Here is a 23146-nt window from a genome sequence, read left to right on the forward strand (position 1 = left end):
GGGGTTGGTGCTTTAGGGCAGGGGGGGCCCTGCGCTCCCCACCCCAAAGCACCGTGCCCTCATGTTGATGAGGACAAGGACCTCTTCCTGACAACCCTGGTCGTTGGTTGTCGGGGTATGCGGGTGGGGGGCTAATCGGAATCTGGGAGCCCCCTTTAATAAGAGGGCTCCCAGATCCCGGCCCCCCACCCTATGTGAATGAGTATGGGGTACATCAACAGGACAGGTAAGTGTCCTTATTAAAAGTCAGCAGCTACAGTGTTTGTAGCTGCTGACTTTAAAAAAAAACAACAAAAAAAAATGGCTGGACCTCCCCTTTAAAGCGGTAGTAAACCCGCTATTTTTTTATTTTTTTTTTAACACCTGCAAAGCAAAAGGCATAATGAGCTAGTATGCACCGCATACTAGCTCATTATGAAATACTTACCTTAGAACGAGGCCCCGACATCTGGCACGATCCACGCCGAGGGAGCTGACATGCTCCCTCGGCGTTTCTTCTGGGTATCGCGGCTCCGGCGCTGTGAGTGCCCGGAGCCGCGATATCGTCTCTCCCGCGCATGCGCGCGGGAGATTTCATTCCGGCCGGCCGGACACTGCCAGATTTTCAGGCCGAGAATCCCCTCGTGCGCATGCGCCGCTGCAGTCAGCGGCGCATACCGAGGGGAATATCTCCTAAACCGTAAAGGTTTAGGAGATATTTTTTTTACCTACAGGTAAGCCTTATTATAGGCTTTCCTGTAGGTAAAAGTTAAAAAAAAGAGTATTCAACCACTTTAAGATCCATACCAGACCGAAGGGTCTGGCATTGTCCTAGGGGGGAACCTCACGCAATTAAAAAAATAATTCTCAGCACACACTGCTCTTGATCCGACATCTGGTGCGACCTCTATTCAAATCAATGGGCTCCCATAGGGAACCACTGATTTTGAATAGAGACAGAGAAACGTGGCTGAAAGCCAGCGCAGAGTAACGTGCATTGAATTCAATGCAAAACGCGGATAAAATCCAGTTTTTAATGCCGCTTTTTTCCTGGCGTCTGTACTGGCTTTACAGCCCATTTTTTAAAACATCCCTGGGCATTTAGCCTATCGAGTCACATGTCACTGGAGAGGAAAAATGGCTAATTGAGCCCAATTTGGACCCAAGAGCCGAGGGACGGGTCGGCCTCGGGCGGCCAACATCGCGGGCACACTGGACAGGTAAGTGCCCTTATTAAAAGTCAGCAGCTACAGTTTGTAGCTGCTGACTTTTAATAAAAAAAAAAAAAATCAGCTGACCCTCCCCTTTAATGGCTGTGTGTTGAGTTATTTTTAGGGGACAGAAAATTTACACTGTTATATAAGCTGTACACTCACTACTTTACATTGTAGAAAAGTGTAATTTCTTCACTGTTGTCACATGAAAAGATATAATAAAATATTTACAAAAATGTAAGGGGTGTACTCACATTTTTGTGAGATACTGTATGTGTTTTAAAGCATGTCAATACACGTACACATACCAGACAGTGTTTTCTAACAGTACTGGCTCACATCTATGAGATGTGTTGACCTCTCTGGTTTTGGATGCACCAACGAGCATTATGCCCTGTACACACGGTCGGACTTTCTGACGGAAAATGTGCAATCGGATCTTGTTGGAAAATCTGATCATGTGTGGGCCCCATCTGACTTTTTCCGTCAGAATTTCCAACACACAAAGTTTGAGAGCAGGATCTAAAATTTTCCGGCAACAAAATCCGACCGTTTAAATTCCGATCATGTGTAGACAATTCCGACGGACAAAGTGCCACACATGCTTAGAATAAATTACAAGACGAAAGCTATTGGCTATTGCCCTCTTTATAGTCCCGTCATATGTGTTGTACGTCACCGCGTTCTAAATGATTGGATTTTCCGACAACTTTGTGCGACCGTGTGTATGCAAGGCAAGTTTGGGCCAAAATCCGTCGGAAAAAAACAGACGGATTTTGTCGTCGGAATGTCCGACCATGTGTACATGGCATTATAGGACTTTTATAACCTTAATGAGGAGGATAGCAGTACATTATTTGCAGGATTGTTAATAATGTGCACGAAAACACATGAAAGGAATGCTAATCCAGAAATTTGATTTACAAAATTGTGAATGCCTGTTAGCCTTATTATTTTTGGACACCAACCCACTGTTTTTGTTTGATCTACAGACATCAGTTGAACTATTGGATAACATCTACATCCAGTTTAGACTTATGTCTGCCCTTTGTGTGGCTACTCTGCAAATTAAGCTAATCATTTGTTATTAATCAGTATGAACATATTGTATAACTAACAAAATACTTTCTGAGCAAATGTCTACTAATGCAATTTGTTGTAAATTTGACATAATAGTTTTTTTTTTGTGAAGCTCATCTTGATTGGAGGATTCCTTTGCCAGCAGAGGCGGCTCTCTAATTAGGCAAATAAGGCGGTCGCCTAAGGCCTCGCACTCACAGGGGCTTCGCGACCTCCTAATTGAAGAGCCGCCTCTACTGACAATAATGCCACTGCGGCATTAAGCTGCAGCCAGCAGTGGTTTAACATTGCCTGTGTGCTCCATGGCCAGGCAGTGGTGAGAGAAGACTGTGGCTGTGTCTTGGGGAGGAGGCGGGGCCAGCGATGTGTTGTCTGGGGTAGGGGAGGGGGAGGAGTTTCCAGCAGCCAGAGCAAAATGTTTCCTGCTGCTCCGGAGATGCAGATCGCGTCCTCCTGTCACCCTCCACCACTGGAGTGTTCAGCAGAGTGGTTCACACACACCTGGAGGAGGCATCTGGCATGCAGTGGTGAGGACAGGAAGAGGAAGGTCAAGCGCGGAGGCCCCACAAGTGCTGTATGGAGCCGATAGAAAGGGAGGTAGGTAAGAAGAGGTGTCCTGACCGGGCCACCCCTCTCTGGGGCTGTCAATCAGTGTGGGGGGCGGAGGGGGGACCGGGGCTCCAGCTGCAGGGAGAGGCACAGCTACCATGCCACAACCTCTTTCTGCAGCCAGCGACCCCCAACTTGAGAGAGAGCCAGCATCCCCACTCCAGCATCCTTCAGCCACAGACTGGCCTTTATATCCACCCCCTGTCCCATCCCATCCACTCCACTCCCTTCCTCCTGATCATGTGATCAGCCATGGTGGGCCGAGTGCTCCGCATCCTGCTCTGGCACTGCCTGCTGAATGGCTTCCACTGCTATCTCCTTCACTGACACCAGCACCGAGATAAGGAGCACTGACACCAGCACCGAGATAGGGAGCACTGACACCAGCACAGAGATAGGGAGCACTGACACCAGCACCGAGATAGGGAGCACAGATACCAGCACCGAGATAGGGAGCACGGACACCAGCACCGAGATAGAGAGCACTGACACCACACCAGCACCGTGATAGAGAGCACTGACACCAGCACCGAGAGAGAACACTGACACCAGAACTTTAATGCTCTTAATATATGTAATTTATATAGTTCATTTTTTTTGTCGCTTGAATTATTTTTCCCATTATGGGAGTGAGTGGGGTCTCATGTCTAGGTTTTGCCTAAGGCCTCACAAAGCCTAGAGCTGCCTCTGTTTGTCAGATGACTGTGATATAATCTATTTGACCTCATCAAAGAATTCCTTTGCTGAGTGTTGGCACATTTGGACAGTGATCTATAGATAGGGGATAATAATTTACTGTAAGCCTGGAGGGGTGGACATACTGTGGTCAGAGGAATTTGTTATTTCGATAGCTTTTAATCATTTTTATTAGTGCGGTCCTAGAAATACAATACCCGGTGTTTTGAACTATTTTTATTTTTTTTCACTGGTAATGTGCAAAGCTTTTCTTAATAAATTCTTTTTATATTGCATTTTTATGTTTGTACGGCCTCCCGTACGCCACATTTCCCGCGCCCGCCGGACGGACAGGGATTCGGCGCTGGGCTCTTCCCTCTTCACTCGCCGTTAGACAAAATCTACCCTTGCAATGCCCCCTCCCCCTCATGCTGCAAGGGTTAAATGCTCATTTAATCTAGGGGTAAAAAGGTGGATGAGGTATAATACCTCATTCTTGGCTCTGGGAGGCACCCCCAATCAATGCGATCGGATCAGCACTGCCATGGTCGCATGTTGCCCCCCCACCCACTTACATTGCAGGGTAAAAGCCCTGCTCTGTATGTGATGACACAGAGGAACCGCCCACAGACTAGAATTTAAAGTGTTTGCAAACCCAACATTCCATATTCTTGAAATGTGCCTGCTGTACCATGTACATGTATGAAAAAAAATCCTGTGTTCTTTGTATTGCTTCTCTTGTGTGAAATCTCTGGTGTTTCTGCCAATCCCCTTGCTTTCCTATTAAAAACTGACCACACTAAGCAGGAGAACACATCGGGGTCAGTTCTCTAGGCTATGCACAGCCTTTTACTGGGAAGATTAGTGTACTGCTGTTTCCGCTCCCCTAGCTCTTATGCAGCTGGGAACAAAGGGTATGTGATCACTTATAAAAAAGGGAAAAGTATTTATAATGTTTTTATTTTTTTATTTTTTTTATACACAAATGTTTTGTCTTTCATTTCTATGTTAATCTGAATGGGTTGTTTTACAAAGAGATCGTTTACAATCTAATTTAAGGGATTCATCTTTAAAGCGGTAGTAAAGTCTTTTTTATAAGTTTAACCTACAGGTAAGCCTATAATAATAATGACTGCAGCGGCGCATGCACACAGGGGCTTCTCGGCTGAAAGTCCGGCAGGCACCGAACCCTGCGCGGGAGTGACGATATCGCTGCTCTGGCCAGTCACAGCACCGGAGCTGCGATACCTATAAGACACGCCGAGGGAGCATGTCAGCTCCCTCGGCGTGGTTTAGGCAAGATGTCGGGGCCTCATTCTAAGGTAAGTATTTCATAATGAGCTAGTATGCGGTGCATACTAGCTCATTATGACTTTTCCCTTGTAGGTCAGAAAAAAAATAAAAATAAGTCAGTGAGTTTATTCCCGCTTTAAAAAAAGGGTAGCTTCCAAGGAGGAATGTACAGCTGAACAGAATAATTAATATCTCTTGGTATTTTATCTGATCACTTAATTTCCTCCATATGTTTAAAGCAATTTAAACACAGGAAAATTAGGCCACAAAAAAATCAGTCTGCTGCCTGATCAAAACCAGACCGTTACACACTGCCAGCTATTGTATCGTTCAGCCCAGCGGGCTTAATTTAAAACAACTGACAGATCGTGATGTGATGAGCAACGATCCTCTTCCATTGTGCTTATAGAAGGTGCAATCTATTTTCTTCACTGCAGGTGGCGCTCATCTGCAATGGCAATGCCGGGGGGGGAAGAAGTTGAGAGGAACCTAGTTTCTCTATGATTTCCTTGTTCACAGGAAAGCAAATATCCTATTGGATATTGGCACCCCATGTGATTTTGGTGGCCATCTTGGGTCAGGCAGAAACTATTTAAGACCCTGGCTCCCAGGCTTAGCGTGCATTTTGCAAGTGGTCAATGTAGGGGCAGGAAACTTCTCTGTCAGGGACAATGATTAGCTTCAGGGAAAGGTTCTTGAGAAGTAAGAAAAGTGCAGGGACATGCCATTACAATATTTTTCTGCTATTTTCTGGCTCCACCATGCTGCACCTACCCAGGTGCTATTGTATTCTGACAGCGCGATTGCACCCCCCCCCCCCCCCCCACAAGAATTTGCTTTTATAAGAGTTTTTTCTAAAACATTTCCTTCTGCTCTTTTCTCACTGTTCACTTGAAAACACGAAACCCGCCTAAATGCCACATTTATGAGCGATTATGAACATTAACCGCTTGCCGACCAGCCACCGCAGTTTTTCTGCAGCAGAATGGCATGGCTGGGCAAAACGACAATACCTTACGTCACTTCGGACACCAGCGTGTGCCCAGAGCCAATGCAAATGCACGGCGGTTGTGATGACCATCGGACTCCCACGTTTGCTCGTGACAGAGCGAGAACGGGGATCTGTGTGTGTAAACACACAGATCCCGGTTCTTTCAGGGGAGTGGAGACAGATTGTGTGTTCATACTAAGTATTAACACTGATCTCTCTCTCTCAAGAACACACATAAGAAACACAGTTAACCCCTTGATCGCCCCCCCCCCTAGTGTTAACCCCTTCTCTGCCAGTGGCATTTATACAGTAATTTGTGCTTTTTTATAGTACTGATTGCTATAAAACCATAAAATAAAATAAAATAAAAACCACGGATGTGATCAAATACCACCAAAAGAAAGCTCTATTTGTGGGAAAAAAAGGACGTCAATTTTGTTTGGGTACATCGTCGCATGACCGTGCAATTGTCAGTTAAAACGCTGCAGTGCCGCGTTGCAAAAAATGGCCTGGCAGCCAAATCTTCCCGGGCTGAAGTGGTTAAGCGAAATTTCTGCTCGAAAGCTCCTCTCAAAACCACAATTCTGAATGTTTTTTTTTCTGCCTCTAAACGCTCCTCTGAAAATATGCCTTTATACTCTCTAGTATGCATGGGCACATAAGCTAACATAGAGCTGCTTCTACAGGCTGAAGAACAAAAGTGCCTGTATAAGTAGCATTTTTTATGCCTAGTGTGCATGGACCCTTAAAGCTACATACAAAAGCCAGAACCTAACAGTAATAGCTACTTCTAAGTACAGAGATAGCGCTGCTTTTATCAGCATGTGTAAATGCAAGAAATTACTTCTGCCTCTAGGCCCAAATTTTCCTTAGTGCTGGCTGCACTTGCACAGCGAGTCCTTAAAGTGACACTAAAGTTTTTTTTTTTTTTAACCACTTAAGCCCCGGAAGGATTGACCCCCTTCCTGACCAGAGCAGTTTTTGCGATTCAGCACTGCGTTGCTTTAACTGACAATTGCGCAGTTGTGCGACGTGGCTCCCAAACAAAATTGGCGTCCTTTTTTTCCCAGAAATAGAGCGTTCTTTTGGTGGTATTTGATCACCCCTGCTGTTTTTATTTTTTGCACTATAAACAAAAAAATAGCGACAATTGTGAAAAAAACTTTTTGCTATAATAAATATCCCCCAAAAATATATATATATTAAAAAAATGTATTTTCCTCAGTTTAGGCCAATACGTATTCTTTTACATATTTTTGGTAAAAAAAATAAAAAAAAAGCGCAATAAGCGTTTATTGATTGGTTTGCACAAAAGTTATAGCGTCTACAAAATAGGGGATAGTTTTATGCCATTTTTATTAATATTTTTTTTTTTACTAGTAATGGCAGCAATCAGTAATTTTTATTGTGACTGCGACATTGTGGCGGACACATCGGACAATTTTGACACATTTTTGGGACCATTGGCATTAATACAGTGATCGATGCTTTAAAATTGCATTAATTACTGTAAAAATGTCACTGGTAGTGAAGGGGTTAAGTGTGTCCTAGGGGAGTGTTTCTAACTGACTGGGGGATGGGCTTGTGTGACGTGGACACTGATTGCTGCTCCCGATGACAGGGAGCAGACGATCAGTATCTTGTCATTAGGCAGAACGGGGAGATGTATATCGGTATCTCCCTGTTCTTGAGCTCTGTGACACGCGGGTATCTCCACGGCAATTGAGTCTGCGGGTCCCGCGAGCATGGTCACGGAGACTGCAGCAGGCGCACACACCGGAAATTTCAAAGTAATGTACGGGTACATTACTTTTCCCAGCTGTGCCCTTCTGCCGATGTATATATGCCGACAGTGGTTGGCAAGTGGTTAAACAACAAACATATCATACTTACCTCCACTGTGCAGCTCGTTTTGCACAGAGTGGCCCCGAACCTCGTCTTCCCCACATCAGATAACCTCCTGGGAGAAGAGCTCTCCTGGGGGGTTAGCTTTCGGCCGCGCCCTGAGTCCAGCATTCTGCGTTTATAGAGCCCGAATGCAGGACTCGGCCCTGCTCCCGCGTCATTGGATTTGATTGACAGCAGCGGGAGCCATTGGCTGCACTGCTATCAATCTATCCAAACAAGAGCTGAGAACCCTGGGCAGAGAGAGAGCGCGTCCCCGTGGGACAAGTTCGAGGGTTCAGGTAAGTAAAACGGTGGGGGCTGGGAGGCCAGTCAAAAAACACATACCTTTACAACCCCTTTAAAGACTCATATATGGCCATATTCTGAGACTCTATGATTGCTGAGTTCAAGTCTATGATAGATGAGGCTCCAGCTGTTATACTGTAGTAAACAAGCAGCTGAGGAAGGGAGACGGGCTTTAGATTTGTTTTGTTGAGGGGGCTAGAGAGGGTGTGATAAAGTGAACCTGCCATTTAAATAACATAGTCACATTATCATCTGTTTACTGCTATAAATAATATTGTACAAAGTAAGTAAATGCCTGATAAGGTTGTCTGTTACATTTTTTTTTTCATTCAATCTTTTTTTTATAGTGAATTCTTTTTCAACACTCCCAGGTCTTACTTGTGATGATGATAGGCTCTTGGTCCAATGGAACACAGAGTAAATAATGCAAAGGCAAATCCTGGGAGAGACCATGTTGCTATAGCATAACCAAACCATTCCACAATTTCACCAAAATAATTTGCTCCAGACACATATTTGAACATTCCTCCTGTAACAAAAAAAGAACATTCTCGTGAACACCTCCATACGCCACAGTAACTGCCATTACTGAAATGATTAAGATATTAAGATACATTAGCACAAAATAAACATTAAAATAAATGTGTAAAAATCAATACTAGTTGTTAAAAATATGGGCAGCAAAAATAATTGCTTGTCATACACACATATATATATATATATATATATATATATATATATATATATATATATATATACACACACATACATATACATACATACATACATACACACATACACACACACACACACACACACACACATATATATATATATATATATATATATATATATATATATATGTATAATATTTATTTTTTAGATAGAGAAGGTTTGCCAGGTCCAAACAAATACAAGGAGGTTTCCAAGCTCAAACTTACCAACCAGCCACCAACGACCAACCAAATTGACCTGTCTATCAATATGCGTTAAGAACAGGGACTTAGTGTGCACACATTTGCAAATACATGCGTAAGCTACAGGCCCCATCAAGACATCCTGTTTTCTGTTGCCCCTAACCCTGACTTCTGGATCTCTAAGATTGGAGCACATTGTTCTTAACACATATTGTTAGATGGGTCAATTCGGTTGGTTGCTGGCTGGTTGGTAAGTTTGAGCTTGGAAATCTCCTTGTATTTGTGTTTGACATATGTCGCCCTTCCAGTGCTTCTTGCTGCAATAGACTGGGTATAGGTTGGGGCAGTGGCCACTTTGTAAGAAGGTTTGCCAGGGGTTCCATTAGAGAGATTTCCCTTCACTTCTTGCCCTAGAAAATCTGCAACAGGGGTTTGGAAAGTAAAAAAAAATCAGACAGATGTTCTAGCCTTCTCTGCTAAACATAAGTTTTTCTTTATGTCTGTGTTTCTGTTGAGTGATTTCCCATGACTTCCTGTTTGGTAAAACATCAGCAGGAAGTATAAGGGGATCTGGGAGCACCAGATGGGAGGAAGGAGAACCCCTGTCTGTTTTTTTTGCCAACTCGATCCAAAACTATAAAAAAACTTTTGGCTTGACCTACACTTTAACCACTTCAGCTCCAGAGGATTTTACCCCCTTCATGACAGGCCATTTTTTTTGCTATTCGGCACTGCACCAGTTTAATTGGCGATTGCGTGGTTAAACAGCGCTTTGCCCAAACAAAATTTATATCATTTTTTTCACACAAATAAAGCTTTCTTGGTGGTATTGGTTTACCACTGGGTTTTTTATTTTGCGATATAAATAAAAACAGCGGTTGAGTTGCGGTTTTACATCCCTCTGAATGCCCACCTAACAGAGAACATGCAGCCGCTCTGCAGCAGCAGATGCTTTGCTTCACAGCCACAGCTGTGTTCTTCATTAAGTTAGAATCAAAGTGTTAGCTGTCTGTCTATATTCTGTGCAGAGCAAGGCATGTGTAATTAGAGCTTCAACTTAAATCCAGTTGTGCTGAGGTTTATGTGTGTCTGTAAGAATCTCATTTGTGTCTAGCACATCCAGTATGAAGGAGTTAAACAGCTGTGAGCTTATTTCTGTTTTTTAAGAAGCAGGCTCCAGATTTTTGCAGAAAAATGATCTAGGCAGCTGCAAAGCCACTCAATCACTCATATGTTACTGGTGGGTGCTGAAGACCACAAATAATGATGTCAGAAAGGCAATTGGGAGGAGATTGGGGAACATCCATTTCACATTCTTCGCTGCTGAGTTTCAACCAGGAAGCACTCAGTTCTGAGCACTTCCAGTTCACAGCTTTCAAATTCCCACCTAGAAAGCACAGTAAACAGCTGATTGAACACAGTCCTTTCTCAGTCAGCTGAAGCAAAGGGCAGGGGAGATATTATTAGTCTAAAAAGACCCCTGATGTTTCCATAAAAGAGTACCCCTCGTCTGTCCAATGATATCAAATGGGGATGTTAGCCCCCTAATGATAACATTAAGAAATACACATAAAATAACAAAAAATCTCTGTCACCCTGCGCACACACATCCAAGCGCAAACACATACGTGTAAGTAAACAACATTTCACAACACACAGGGGGTTATTTATGAAAGGCAAATCCACTTTGCACTGCAAGTGCACTTGGAAGTGCAGTCGCTCTAAATCTAAGGGGTAGATCTGAAATGAGTGGAAGCTCTGCTGATTTTATCATCCAATCATGTGCAAGCTAAAATGCAATTTTTTTTTTCTTTGCATGTCCCCCTCAGATCTACAGCGACTTTACTTCCAAGTGCACTTTTAGTAAATAACCCCCATAGTATATACTGCAGATCATGCTGGTGTAAGAGAAATAATTCTAGGCCCCTCATTTATAGCTAGCTCTATACTGATGAGCTTTAAAGACTTCATGCATTAAGGAAAAGGTATGAACTGTATCTCTTCATCAGTGGCGGCCCGCCCATAGGGGGCGCCCGGGCGCCGCCCCCCCTCCCCCAGGTGTAAAAAAAAAAAAGTAAAAAAAAAAAAAAAAAAAAAAGTTAAAAAAAAAAAAAAAAAAAAAAAACGGGCCCTTTAAGACATTTAAAAAAAAAAAAAATGTAATTTAACAATTTGACATAGTGTACTGTGGCGCCGGTCACAGTGCACTATGAGAAGCGCCACATCAATGCAATCACAAGATTGCATCCATGGCGCTTCATTCGCGGGTTAAAAACCCGCCTTGCGGCGCACTGCAGAACGCCGACTGGCTTCCGCCCGTAAAATCACTGTGATTCTACGGGCGGGAGCATTGTCATTCTTAGACAGGCACGTCACTTCCGGCTTTCAGCTGCTTTACGAAACCCGGAAGTGACGTCGGCAGCTCCGTTCCTCAGCCCGAGCGGAGCTGCAAGACAGGCAGGAGGTGAGTCAAGTCACCGCATAAAGACCTTAGTTTCTACTTTGTTAAATGTTCATGCATTTAGCTGAATGAATGGAAAAAAAGCTTTCACACTTCAGCCAGAAAGGTTTCCCCAGGCCAGGCGACTTTTGCCGTGGCCAATCAGAGAATGAGCTCTGAAAGGGAAACTCCTCGCCAAATTTCTGAAAAAAAATTGGCGTGGGTTCCCCCTCCGAGAGCATACCAGGCCCTTAGGTCTGGTATGGATTCCAAGGGGAACCCCCTATGCCGAAAAAACGGCGTGGGGGTCCCCCCCAGATCCACACCAGACCCTTATCCGAGCACGCTACCCGGCCGGCCAGGAAGGGGGGTGGGGACGAGCGGGCGGCCCCCCCCCTCCTGAGCCGTACCAGGCCGCGTGCCCTCAACATGGGGGGGTGCCTTGGGGGAGGGGGGGCGTGCGGCCCCCCCACCCCAAAGCACCTTGTCCCCATGTCGATGAGGACAAGGGCCTCTTCCCGACAACCCTGGCCGTTGGTTGTCGGGGTCTGCGGGCGGGGGGCTTATCGGAATCCGGGAGCCCCCTTTAATAAGGGGGCCCCCGGATACCGGCCCCCCACCCTATGTGAATGAGTATGGGGTACAATGTACCCCTATCCATTCACCTGTGAAAAAAAGTACAAAAAAAAAAACACAACACAGGGTTAAAATATTTTATTGCACAGCTCCGGGGGTCTTCCGTCTTCGGGGGTCTTCTCGCCGGACTCCTCCGCTATCTTCTTGTAGCTCTTTTGCTAGCGGAGGAGTCCGGCTTTCTTCCTCCCCGCCGGCCTCTTCTTCCGACTTCGGGGGTCTTGTCCCCCTCTTCGGTTCTTCTGCCGGGCCACCGCGCCTTCTTGTAGCTCTTTTACAGGCGGTGGCCCGGTCTTCTGTCGCCGCTGCCACCGCCTTCCGTTCTTCTTCTTCTTCTTCTTCTTGTTCTTCTTCTTCTTCTTCTTCTTCTCCTCCAGGAGATGTTGACTCGACGAGCTCTCCGGCCGCAATGCCAGAGCCGCGCTGTGCTGCCACTTATATAGTGACAATGGGCGGTGTCACATGGGTTGATGTCACATGGGTTGGTCACATGGGTTGATGTCACATGGCGACAGTCAACCCATGTGACACCGCCTGTAAAAGAGCTATAAGAAGGCGCGGTGGCCGGGCAGAAGAACCGAAGAGGGGGACAAGACCCCCGAAGTCGGAAGAAGAGGCCGGACTCCTCCGCTAGCAAAAGAGCTACAAGAAGATAGCGGAGGAGTCCGGCGAGAAGACCCCCGAAGACGGAAGACCCCCGGAGCTGTGCAATAAAATATTTTAACCCTGTGTTGTGTTTTTTTTTTGTACTTTTTTTCACAGGTGAATGGGTAGGGGTACATTGTACCCCATACTCATTCACATAGGGTGGGGGGCCGGTATCCGAGGGCCCCCTTATTAAAGGGGGCTCCCGGATTCCGATAAGCCCCCCGCCCGCAGACCCCGACAACCAACGGCCAGGGTTGTCGGGAAGAGGCCCTTGTCCTCATCGACATGGGGACAAGGTGCTTTGGGGTGGGGGGGCCGCACGCCCCCCCTCCCCCAAGGCACCCCCCCATGTTGAGGGCACGCGGCCTGGTACGGCTCAGGAGGGGGGGGCCGCCCGCTCGTCCCCACCCCCTTTCCTGGCCGGCCGGGTAGCGTGCTCGGATAAGGGTCTGGTGTGGATCTGGGGGGGAACCCCACGCCGTTTTTTCGGCATAGGGGGTTCCCCTTGGAATCCATACCAGACCTAAGGGCCTGGTATGCTCTCGGAGGGGGAACCCACGCCAATTTTTTTTTCAGAAATTTGGCGTGGAGTTCCCCTTTTAGGGGTGACCTGAAGTCGGATCGCAGTCGCCCCTGTGAGAATCGAGCCTTATGGTGTGTGTCCAAGGTCATGGGTGGAAATTAATCGCTTTAGAAAACTGGTATCTCATGATCTGCTTGTCTAGAACATTTTTTGCACAGAGGTTGAAGAATCTTTTGTATACCACATTGAAATTTAAGATAATAAAATACTATAGACACCTTTTTTCCACTGAAGAAAGTTTTTACTGTTTTAAAAAAAATGTCTTCAGTCAGGACTCCTGGCCTCCCTTCTTGCCACTGCTCCTAATCACACGAAATATACATTTTAACCTTTGCTAGTCCTTACTAATACTGCTAGTGGCCTAGTCACCCATGTCACCTAAAGCTCTCCTGCTACATGCATCCCATTTAGGAGTACTCAAGAACTTGCCTTATATTCTCCTGACCTGAGTGCTGTTCCTGCTTTGCAGCATGACATGGGAAATCCCATACACAGGGGGAGCAGTCTAGCTGTATTGGGTCCCTCCAGCTCTAAATCCCCTAATAGTTCCCTCTGAGGCTGGGTTGTCACCGCTGCGGCAGCGAGAACCGGATGTGATTCGCACCGCACTGCAGTGCAAATCACATGCGATCTCTGTGCGATGCGAGTTCAGCCATACAGATAGTATGGCTGAATTTGCATCGCACCCGCCGCAAACTCGCACGGGACCCTTTTTTTGCTCCGCAGCAGAATCGGATCGCATGGGTGTTCAGACCATGCGATCCGATTCCTGTCCGAGATTGCAGATTGCACTGCGATATGCGAACTGATCCTGGGGTGTCCTTAACATTTCACTGACACTCCCAGCAGTCCGCATAGGGCAGTGTGAACTGCCGGTGGGAGGCATGCGATGCGGGAAAACGCTGCGGATTCGCGGCGTTCCCGCATCGCTCCAGTGTGAACCCAGCCTCAATGCGGTATTCTTATTCAGCAAAGTGCAAAAAGTAATGGTGTGCTGATGCTCTGTTGCTTGTTGTTACTCACAGTTAATTTGCTGGCAAAGACATTTTATAAACCTTTTTTGTATTTTAGTGTAAATGTGAGATCTGGGGACTTTTTGACCCAGATCTCATATTTGAGAGGACCTGTCATGCTTTTTTCTATTACATTCCTTGTAATAGGAATAAAAGTGACACCATTTATTTTTTAAAACTGTGAAAAAAATGTTTTTTAAAGCACCTAGTCCCGACGATCTCGCGTGCATAAACGAACGCATACGTGAGTACTGCGCCCGGCCGCCCGCATATGAAAACGGCGGTCAAACCACACATGTGAGGTATCGCCGCGATCGTTAGACTGAGCTCAATAATTCTAGCCCTAGACCTTCTCTATAACTTAAAAGATGCAACCTGTAGAATTTTTTAAACGTTGCCTATGGAGATTTTTGAGGGTAAAAGTTTGACGCCATTCCATGAGCGGGCGCAATTTAGAAGCGTGACATGTTGGGTATCAATTTACTCGGCGTAACATTATCTTTCGGAATATATCTAAAAATTGGGGTAACTTTACTGTTATCTTATTTTTTTATTTAAAAAAATTATTTTTTTTCATAATAAAGTGCGCTTGTAAGACCGTTGTGCAAATACAGTATGACAGTAAGTATTGCAATGACCGCAATTTTATTCTCTAGGGTGTTAGAAAAAAAAAAGGGAAAAAGGGGCAGCTGCCCTGGGCCCTGGCATTGTTGTATGTCCCCAAGCAGCTGACTCATACTTGCAAACTATCCCAGTTTAAATTCCCTTGTCCCTTGAGGTTTTAGTCCTGTGCTATGTCCCAATATCTCAGTGTGAAGTTCTGTTACTAAAGCTGCCCAGCCCTATTGTTGTGTACAGATAACTCACCTGCAAAGTGCAGACCCTGTGTTTACATGTAAATACAGGCATTCATATGTAAATAGCGGCGGACTGGTGGCATTGATATGTAAATAATAGAGTGGCCATTCATATGTATATCATACCAAATACAAATTTTTGCCCAGGGTCCAATCAATATTAAAGCTTTTTTATTTATTTATGTATTTATTTATTTTTATGTAAAAGGATGAACTTCCGATGCAAAAGGCTGGACCCACAAATCTATATATGATGTGCAGAGTCCTGTGTATAATGTAGAGCCTGGTATGGTGTATAATAATAACTGATAGCTATTGTTTTTCCAAGATAAACTTCAAATTTCTGGCTGTGTTTTTCACATGGCAATATTGAATAAACATGCATCCAGAACAGCAGGAAAAATGTTGTGATCAGATTGAACCTACATTATGTACCCTGTACACTAGTCCTCTGAAGTCTATTGCCACTGTATAAAAGCCAGCCAGGAACTTAGCACAGGGATGGGGGGAACCCCTTATAATGGGCACAGCAGCCAGCAGCTGTACAGGCCCGGGAACTCAGCACAGCCATGGTGGGAACCCCTCATTATGGGCACAGTGAGGCTGCAATTGATGGGCAAGGTGAGGCTGCATTTGATGAAATAGACACTTGCATTTGGCAGCACCATAATCTCTCTTTTAAACTTACCCATACTTTCATTTGACTCATAGGTATTGAACATTGTGCAATTCATTTTCAAAATGACTGAAAATTCGGTTCCATCTTTGAAACTATTTCCCTTCACAAGGCGTACAGATGAGGAAAAAATGAGGTTAAAGGAGCTTGGACCATATCAACCCAAACTGCAAATTCAGCAGAGGTAAAGTGATCGTGGTCGAGTTTACACGCGAAGCTTTTCCACCACTTCTTATAATAAATGGAGTTGGCTAGCTGGATGTGATGTGACTCATGCATATTATTGTTTTCCATGTTTGCTATTCCAAAGTCATGGCACCGACACGCTGTGGATATCAACAGGGGTTAACGACCTAAAGCATCTCACTGAAAAATGCAAGCGGCATGAAACTACCCAAAGCCATCTTGACAATGTTATGAGGCTCGAGTTTTTTGGAAAGCGTAGCATTGGTGAACTAGCTAGATGCAGGCTACATAATTTCCATTAGAAGACACAATGAAGAGGTCACAAAAAATCGACACATCCTGTCTAGGATAATAGACTGTGTGAAATTTTGTGGTGCATTTGAGCTGGCTTTGCGTGGTCATGATGAGAGTGAGAACTCCGAAAATCGTGGGATATTCCGTGGCTTGGTTGATTTTGTTGCTTCTCTTGATGGAGTTTTGAAAGAGCACCTTGAGAATGCCACTGTTTTTAAGGGCACTTCAAAAACTGTGCAGAACGAGCTGTTGGACTGTATGCTGTCTGTAGTGAAGGAGCACATTATCCAAGAAGCACAGAGCAGCAATTTCATCTCAATCCAGGCCGATGAGACCACTGATATTGCCACCCATTGCCAACTTGTGCTTGTACTGCGCTACATAGATGACAAAAACAATGTACAAGAGAGGTTTTTTGAGTTTATTCCTCTACATTCCGCTAATGCAGATTCCATTGCTACAGCACTACAAGAGCGCCTTGCTGTCATCCTTCCAGGGGATCAGAAACATAAGCTCATCTCCCAAGCATATGATGGAGCCAGCGTGATGAGGGGTGCCACTTCAGGGGTTCAAAAGAAGATTCAGGATATTTACCCAAATGCCCATTACATCCACTGCTATGCACATCAGCTCAATCTGATAATGCAACAGGCCACTTCTCAAATGCCCAAAGTGAGACTTTTTTTTTCAAACCTTGGAGGATTTGCCAGCTTTTTTGCCAGATCACCCAAGCGCACAGATGTACTTGATAAAGTAGTTGCCCATAGACTACCAACATCAAGCAGTGTTAGATGGAACTTCCACAGCCGTGCCGTCCATACAGTGTTTGAGCACAGAGAGGACCTCATCCGCTGTTTTGAAACCATAAGAGACTCAGGTGATTTTGACTCAGTTACCATGAGAGAAGCAGCAGGCTTTGCCGTGCTGCTGGAGGATCAGGATTTTAAATATTTTCTTGCGCTTTTCCACAACATTATGCCGCATGTTGACCTCCTTTATGCCAAACTCCAGAAGAAGGACATAGATTCAGTCCACATTAAGGGGAGCATCCAGCAGTTCCAGCGGGACATACAGATGATCAGGTAGCAGCCGTAATCCTCCTTTTCCATGTGTTGTTGTTGTTATTATTATTATTTTTTTAATTATTATTGCTCATACATTTTGCAGAGATTCTATCCCATCCCTGGTTGACGAAAGCAGTCAAGGTGGTTCTCAACCGAAGAGGCAGGGCTCACTGAATCCAGGAGACCATAAACGCATTGCATCTGAGGTGAGTGTTTATTTGTTGCAATATTTGTCTTTTTGATAGCTCCCTTATAGATATGAAGATTGGAAAGAAAAATATTTTTCTTACAATAGTCATATAAAAATGATGTGATCTAAAAGGATTTGTTATTCCCTCTAGTGGATAACATTAGTATTACAACCTTCATCTGTGTTAGCTGCCTGAACATCAGAAATGCATGAAACTTGACATATTTACTAAGAATGTCTTGTTGTCCAATGTCCATGTGTATGGAGTGCTGAGAAATTATGGATTCCAAACCACTGAAACTGATCTCCCTTTATAACTTTAAAGTGAACATTTTAAAATGACCAGTTTTAAGTTATGACTCCATACACATGGACAAGAAATTCTTAGTAAATATGTCAGGTTGCATGCATTTATGATGGTCAGGGAGCTAACAGAGATGACATTGACACCCCTAATTGACATCACTGCCTAATTTTTGTTTTTATCCTTCACTCTATAGGTCTGTGATACCATACTATTGCACACCATGCAACGTTTCTCCTTCACAAAACACCTTGTTAGTGCCACTTTGCTTCAAGCAGACAGGTTTGAACAGTACGCAGTGGAGTTTCCCGAGGATGCACTGAGTGAGACTTTGAAGGCCTATCCAGTTCTGAATAAAAATAAGTTAAAGACAGAGCTTGGTCTCATCTACCGCACACAAGAGTTCAAAAAGTGTAATGGTGCTTTGGACCTATTCCAGCTGTTTGTGGGCAACAATCTTGCTCATGTATTTAGAGAGACTGTGACTTTGCTAAAGATCCTCATCACCACACCCATGACCACAGCAGAAGCTGAGAGGTGCTTCTCAACCTTAAAAAGAATAAAGACTTTTCTGAGAAAAAGCATGACCCAGGAAAGGCTGAATGCATTGGCCATGCTGTCAATGGAAAAGAGAGTGGTGACAGAGATGACTGACTTCAACCAGAAGGTCATTGAGAAATTTGCAAGCCAGAAAGAAAGGAGAGCAAAATTTATTTTCAAATAGTTGGACTGTTGCTAACGTGAATTTGTATTCAGTCACCTTTACTCTGAGTCTTTTTGTTGTTTGTTGTACAATAAAGTTTGTTTTCTGTTGTAAAAAAAAAAATCACTGATTCGTGGTACTTTTATTGCATTCTTTAACAGTTGGTTTAAACATTGCCATTTTCAATATTTTATCCAGATATATAATCTGTCCTGTGATTCTGGGGCTGTATACTCTGTCCTGTGATCTGAGCTGTATACTCGTGACACTATGGGTGGAAGGAAGTGGAATACAGGGGACGGATTAGGTGGATTACATAAGGGGCGTGGTTTGTAAGAAGTGGGAGGGGCCAAAATGATGGGCGGGGTCTTGCGCCCCCCCATCCAAAAACTTCACCAGCCGCCACTGCTCTTCATCCAGGAAAAAGATATACCAGTTCACCCCATCATCATTTCATGATCAGCATCCTCTCTAACTCTACAACATTCTCTCCTTTGCATCCTCTCCCAGTGAGTGCTGATGCATTCCATCAGCTTCATTGGATGACATGGGAGACATTAGGGGTCTTTAACCTTGGGTATCTCATCAAGGTAAACCTGTTACCAAAAAAAATCATCACACAGGAGATTTGTTTTCAAAAAATATATAATGCTTGGGAAGGTGTTATGTAATCTTCAGACCCTAAAATGATTTTTTTTTTTTTTTTGCAAAAATGTTTAAAAAAAGGCAAAAGGGGGTGCCTTGGGGTTAGCTATTCAGAGAAATAAAACTATTCCATGTGCCGGAAATCCAAATCATTTTATCTTTAAAGCTAAAAAAAAGTGCAGTGAGAACATATTTTGAGTTATTACTGCATTGTTTATCATAACTTATTTTTTTTATTTAATCGCAACATATGTTTAACATATTTCCATACTATCCGTTATTATATTAAACAGAGAAAATTTTAGAATAGCCACTAGAGGGAGCTCTGTATTTGATGCTATCTGTCTCCCTCAACCCTTTTGCTGCTGGACCATCTTTTCCTTTTTGTTGTATTCACGATAAAACTCACTTGATAAATTACTAAACAAAAATAAGGGACAAAATGAAATAATGGTAGTCTCACTTTTTACAGTAAGCTGAAAATTTTCTACCAAAATGGAGTAAGCCGGCTTAAAAACTTTTCATTGTGATGATGTCTTATATAGTAGCAAGGCACAAAGAGTTGAGGTACTGGGATTTTAAAGGTACACCATATACACAAAGAGACAACAATGTAAAAAAGCAATATATAAATAATTTATTAAACATAAACAAGATAAAAGTCAGTACCACAGTTACAGTCAACATTCTGGGTATAACACACATCTCAACCCTAACTGCCGAGAGAACTGGGGTCACATACAGGTTTATTCTCTTGTCCTACTATTTCATGTTTTGCCAGGTCAGCTTCATCAGGAAAAGGCCCCAGTTCTCTTGGCAGTTAGGGTTGAGATGTGTGTTATATTGTTGGGTATATTGTTGCTGGTGGGGGGGGGGCTTATGTTGCTGGTAGTTAATTGTTGGGAATGATCTATTGTCGAGGAGAGGTCTTTATGCTGGCTCGGTTAGATCTATTGTTGCTGATGGAGTCTATTGTTCCTGGGGTGGGTCTGTTGCTGTGAGGCAGTATTTTGTTGCAAGCAGGGGATCGATTTTACTGCTTTTGTTATTATAATTATCAAATTACATACAGATTACTTGGTACTTGATACTTGGTTGTGTTCTCTAAAAGAGGTGGTACTGGGAGGTGGGTATGGGATGGAAACAAGGGACGGTGCTTGGAGGTGGGTAGGGGCAGAGACAAGGGGTGCCTTAGGAGAAGGGAGTTCCTGCACCTATTCTCTTAGGAAAAAAAAGCCCTGATTACAAGCTACAAGTTTTTACTGATTGGAAATATTTTCTCTCTTCCTATTCAGTTGTCCAGACATCACAGAATAAGAAGTGGTAAATCTACCAAAAGGTACGCAGAAAACACAGAGGTCTGACAGAGGTTTCTTGCTTTCTGTTTCCCTGTTAAAAATAATATTTCCTGACCTAGTGGTCAACCTTCCCACTTCTATCCAAATAGGTACCAAAAACAAAATAAAAACCAAAAACTTATGGTTGTGGGTTGATTTGACGTCCTACCAGATTAAAATTGGAAAGGACTTCGGAGCAAGATCCCTCTACCTAGAGTCTAATCCTTACCAATACTTCTCCACCTCTTGTATTCAACCAGTGGCGTAACTAGAACCTTCAGGGCCCCGATGCAAGAAACCATGAAGGGCCCCCCTGACAGGGCCCTTTACTCCGAGTTTGGTGGCGGAACAACAGGACCCGGTTGCAAGTGGGTGGCTGCATGTAAACGAACCAATTTCTCCATTTGCCGCCGCTTCTCCACCTCTCCCTTCCACAGGCATTCAGCGGTTGCAAGAGGAAAATGGAGAGATGGGTTCCTCTATGTCGGTGTTTCTCAAGCTTTTTCCAGTCAGGGCACCCTTTAAGTACATCCCTAGGTGAATGGGGCGGCACTGCAACCCCCCTGCAACTGTGTGCATTGCATGCAGTTGCAGCATAGTGATGATGCATTTAAGGGGTTGTTTTTTCACCTTAATCCATCCTATGCATTAAGGTGAAAAAACACCTGGCAGTCACCGGAACCCCAGCCCCCACCTTTTTACTTACCTGAGCCCTGGAACTTCACCAGGTGGAGATGCGCTCTTCCTTTGCCCGGGGTTCTCGGCTCCTGATTGGATAGATTGATAGCAGCTCAGCCATTGGCTCCCACTGCTGTTAATAAAATCCAATGAGGCGGGCGTCGGGGGCGCCTGCAAGGTAACCCCCCCGGGAGAGCGCTTCTCCTAGGGGGTTGTCTGATAAGAGGAGGAGCCACGAGAGCCACCGAGGGACCCCAGAATACAAGGTTCGGGGCCACTCTGTGCAAAACAAGCTGCACAGTGAAGGTAAGTATAACATGTTTGTTATTAAAAAAAAAAATAAATAAATAAAAAAAAAGCAAACCTTTACAATCACATTAAGGGATTAAAACAGGTGGTCAGGAGGCAACATATTGCCCCTTTACCAGCTGTCAAATGCCTCTGAAAAGAGATCTGAGCACAGATCGCTTTTCAGAGTAATAGCATTTTTTTGCTGCTACTTTGAACAAGCAAGAAAAAAAAAACAGTTCTGATTGTACACATATGGGGTAGGGCTGGGGAAAAAAATCGATTTGAATCTTGAATTGAGTTGAGAGGTCAAATCGATTAAAATTTTCAGCAAATAGTTTTTTTTTTTTAGATATTTATTTTTTCACCAGGATCAGTGCTGACACCGCACTGGTCCTGAGGAGCTGCGTGCAGGAGTTTTTAGGTGAGGCCGTGGCTTCGGCCTAGCCCGCGAGGCCGTGGCTTCGGCCTAGCCCGCGAAGCCGGACCTGCGGACTAGTACAAAGCCACGGCCTCACCTAAAAACTCCTGCCCGCAGCTCCTCAGGACTGGCGCGGTGTCCATAAAAAAAAAACTGGATTCGATTTGTGAATTGAGTTTTTTTTTTTTAAATGACAACATTTTTTTTTTTTGAAAATCGCCCAGCTCTAATATGGGAAGGGGGGGCAGTATTAAACGCAGATACATAAAATGTGCATACATACATCTAAACAGCAGTGGCTGGTGCTAAAAATTTTTGGGGGGCACAAAATTTTTTATAAACCAAATCATCAAATGCAGCCACTGTGCCGTCAAATGCTGCCACTGTACCCTCAAATGCAGCCACTGTGCAATCAATCGCAGCCACTGTACCCAAACGCTGCCACTGTGCCATCAAACGCTGCCATTGTGCCATCAAACGCTGCCATTGTGCCATCAAACGCTGCCACCGTGCCATCAAACGCTGCCACCGTGCCAATTTAACACTGCCACCGTGCCTATTTAACACTGCCACTGTGCCCATTTAACGCTGCCACTGTGCCCATTTAATGCTGCCACTGTGCCCTCAAATGCTGCCATTGTGCCATTAAAGGCTGCCACTGTGCCCATTTAACGCTGCCACTGTGCCATCAATTGCAGCCACTGTGCCATCAAAAGCTGTCACTGTGCCATCAAACATTGCCACTGTGCCATCAACTGCAGCCACTGTGCCCATTTAACGCTGCCACTGTGCCCTCAAACACTGCCACTGTGCCATCAAACGCTATCACTGTGCTATCAATTGCAGCCACTGTGCCAAACGCTGCCACTGTGCCAAACGCTGCCACTGTGCCCTCAAATGCTACAACTGTGCCATCAATTGCAGCCACTGTGCCATTAAACACTGCCAGTGTGTCATCAAATGCTGCTAGTGTGCCCTTGAATGCCGCCAGTGTACCCCCCTCGCCCGCTCGCCAGCTACACACATGCACATACACATACGCACACATACACACACATACACGCACACATGCACACACATACACGCATACACACACACATACACACACAAATGCACACACATAAAGTCTTTTCAAAAACGGCAGTGCTTTATCTTACCTCTTCCTGCCGGGTACTGCACGTAGGGGGAGACAAAGAGCACACACTGCTTTCACTTTAGTTACAAGCAGTGTAATG

General features: G+C 44.5%; 1 protein-coding gene across 1 annotated transcript in view; it reads right to left on the bottom strand.

The window, feature by feature from the left end:
- Positions 1–23146, bottom strand: part of SRD5A2 (steroid 5 alpha-reductase 2) — a 236723-nt gene that overhangs the window by 9375 nt on the left and 204202 nt on the right. Inside the window, exon 4 of the mRNA XM_077486285.1 lies at positions 8413–8563. Coding sequence (XP_077342411.1) covers positions 8413–8563 — 151 coding nt within the window. The remainder of the gene's footprint in view (positions 1–8412; positions 8564–23146) is intronic.

This window comes from Lithobates pipiens, unplaced genomic scaffold (genome assembly GCF_037356315.1).
Source record: "Lithobates pipiens isolate NorthernLeopardFrog02 unplaced genomic scaffold, aLitPip1_a1.2 Scaffold_18, whole genome shotgun sequence".
Lineage (NCBI taxonomy): Eukaryota > Metazoa > Chordata > Amphibia > Anura > Ranidae > Lithobates > Lithobates pipiens.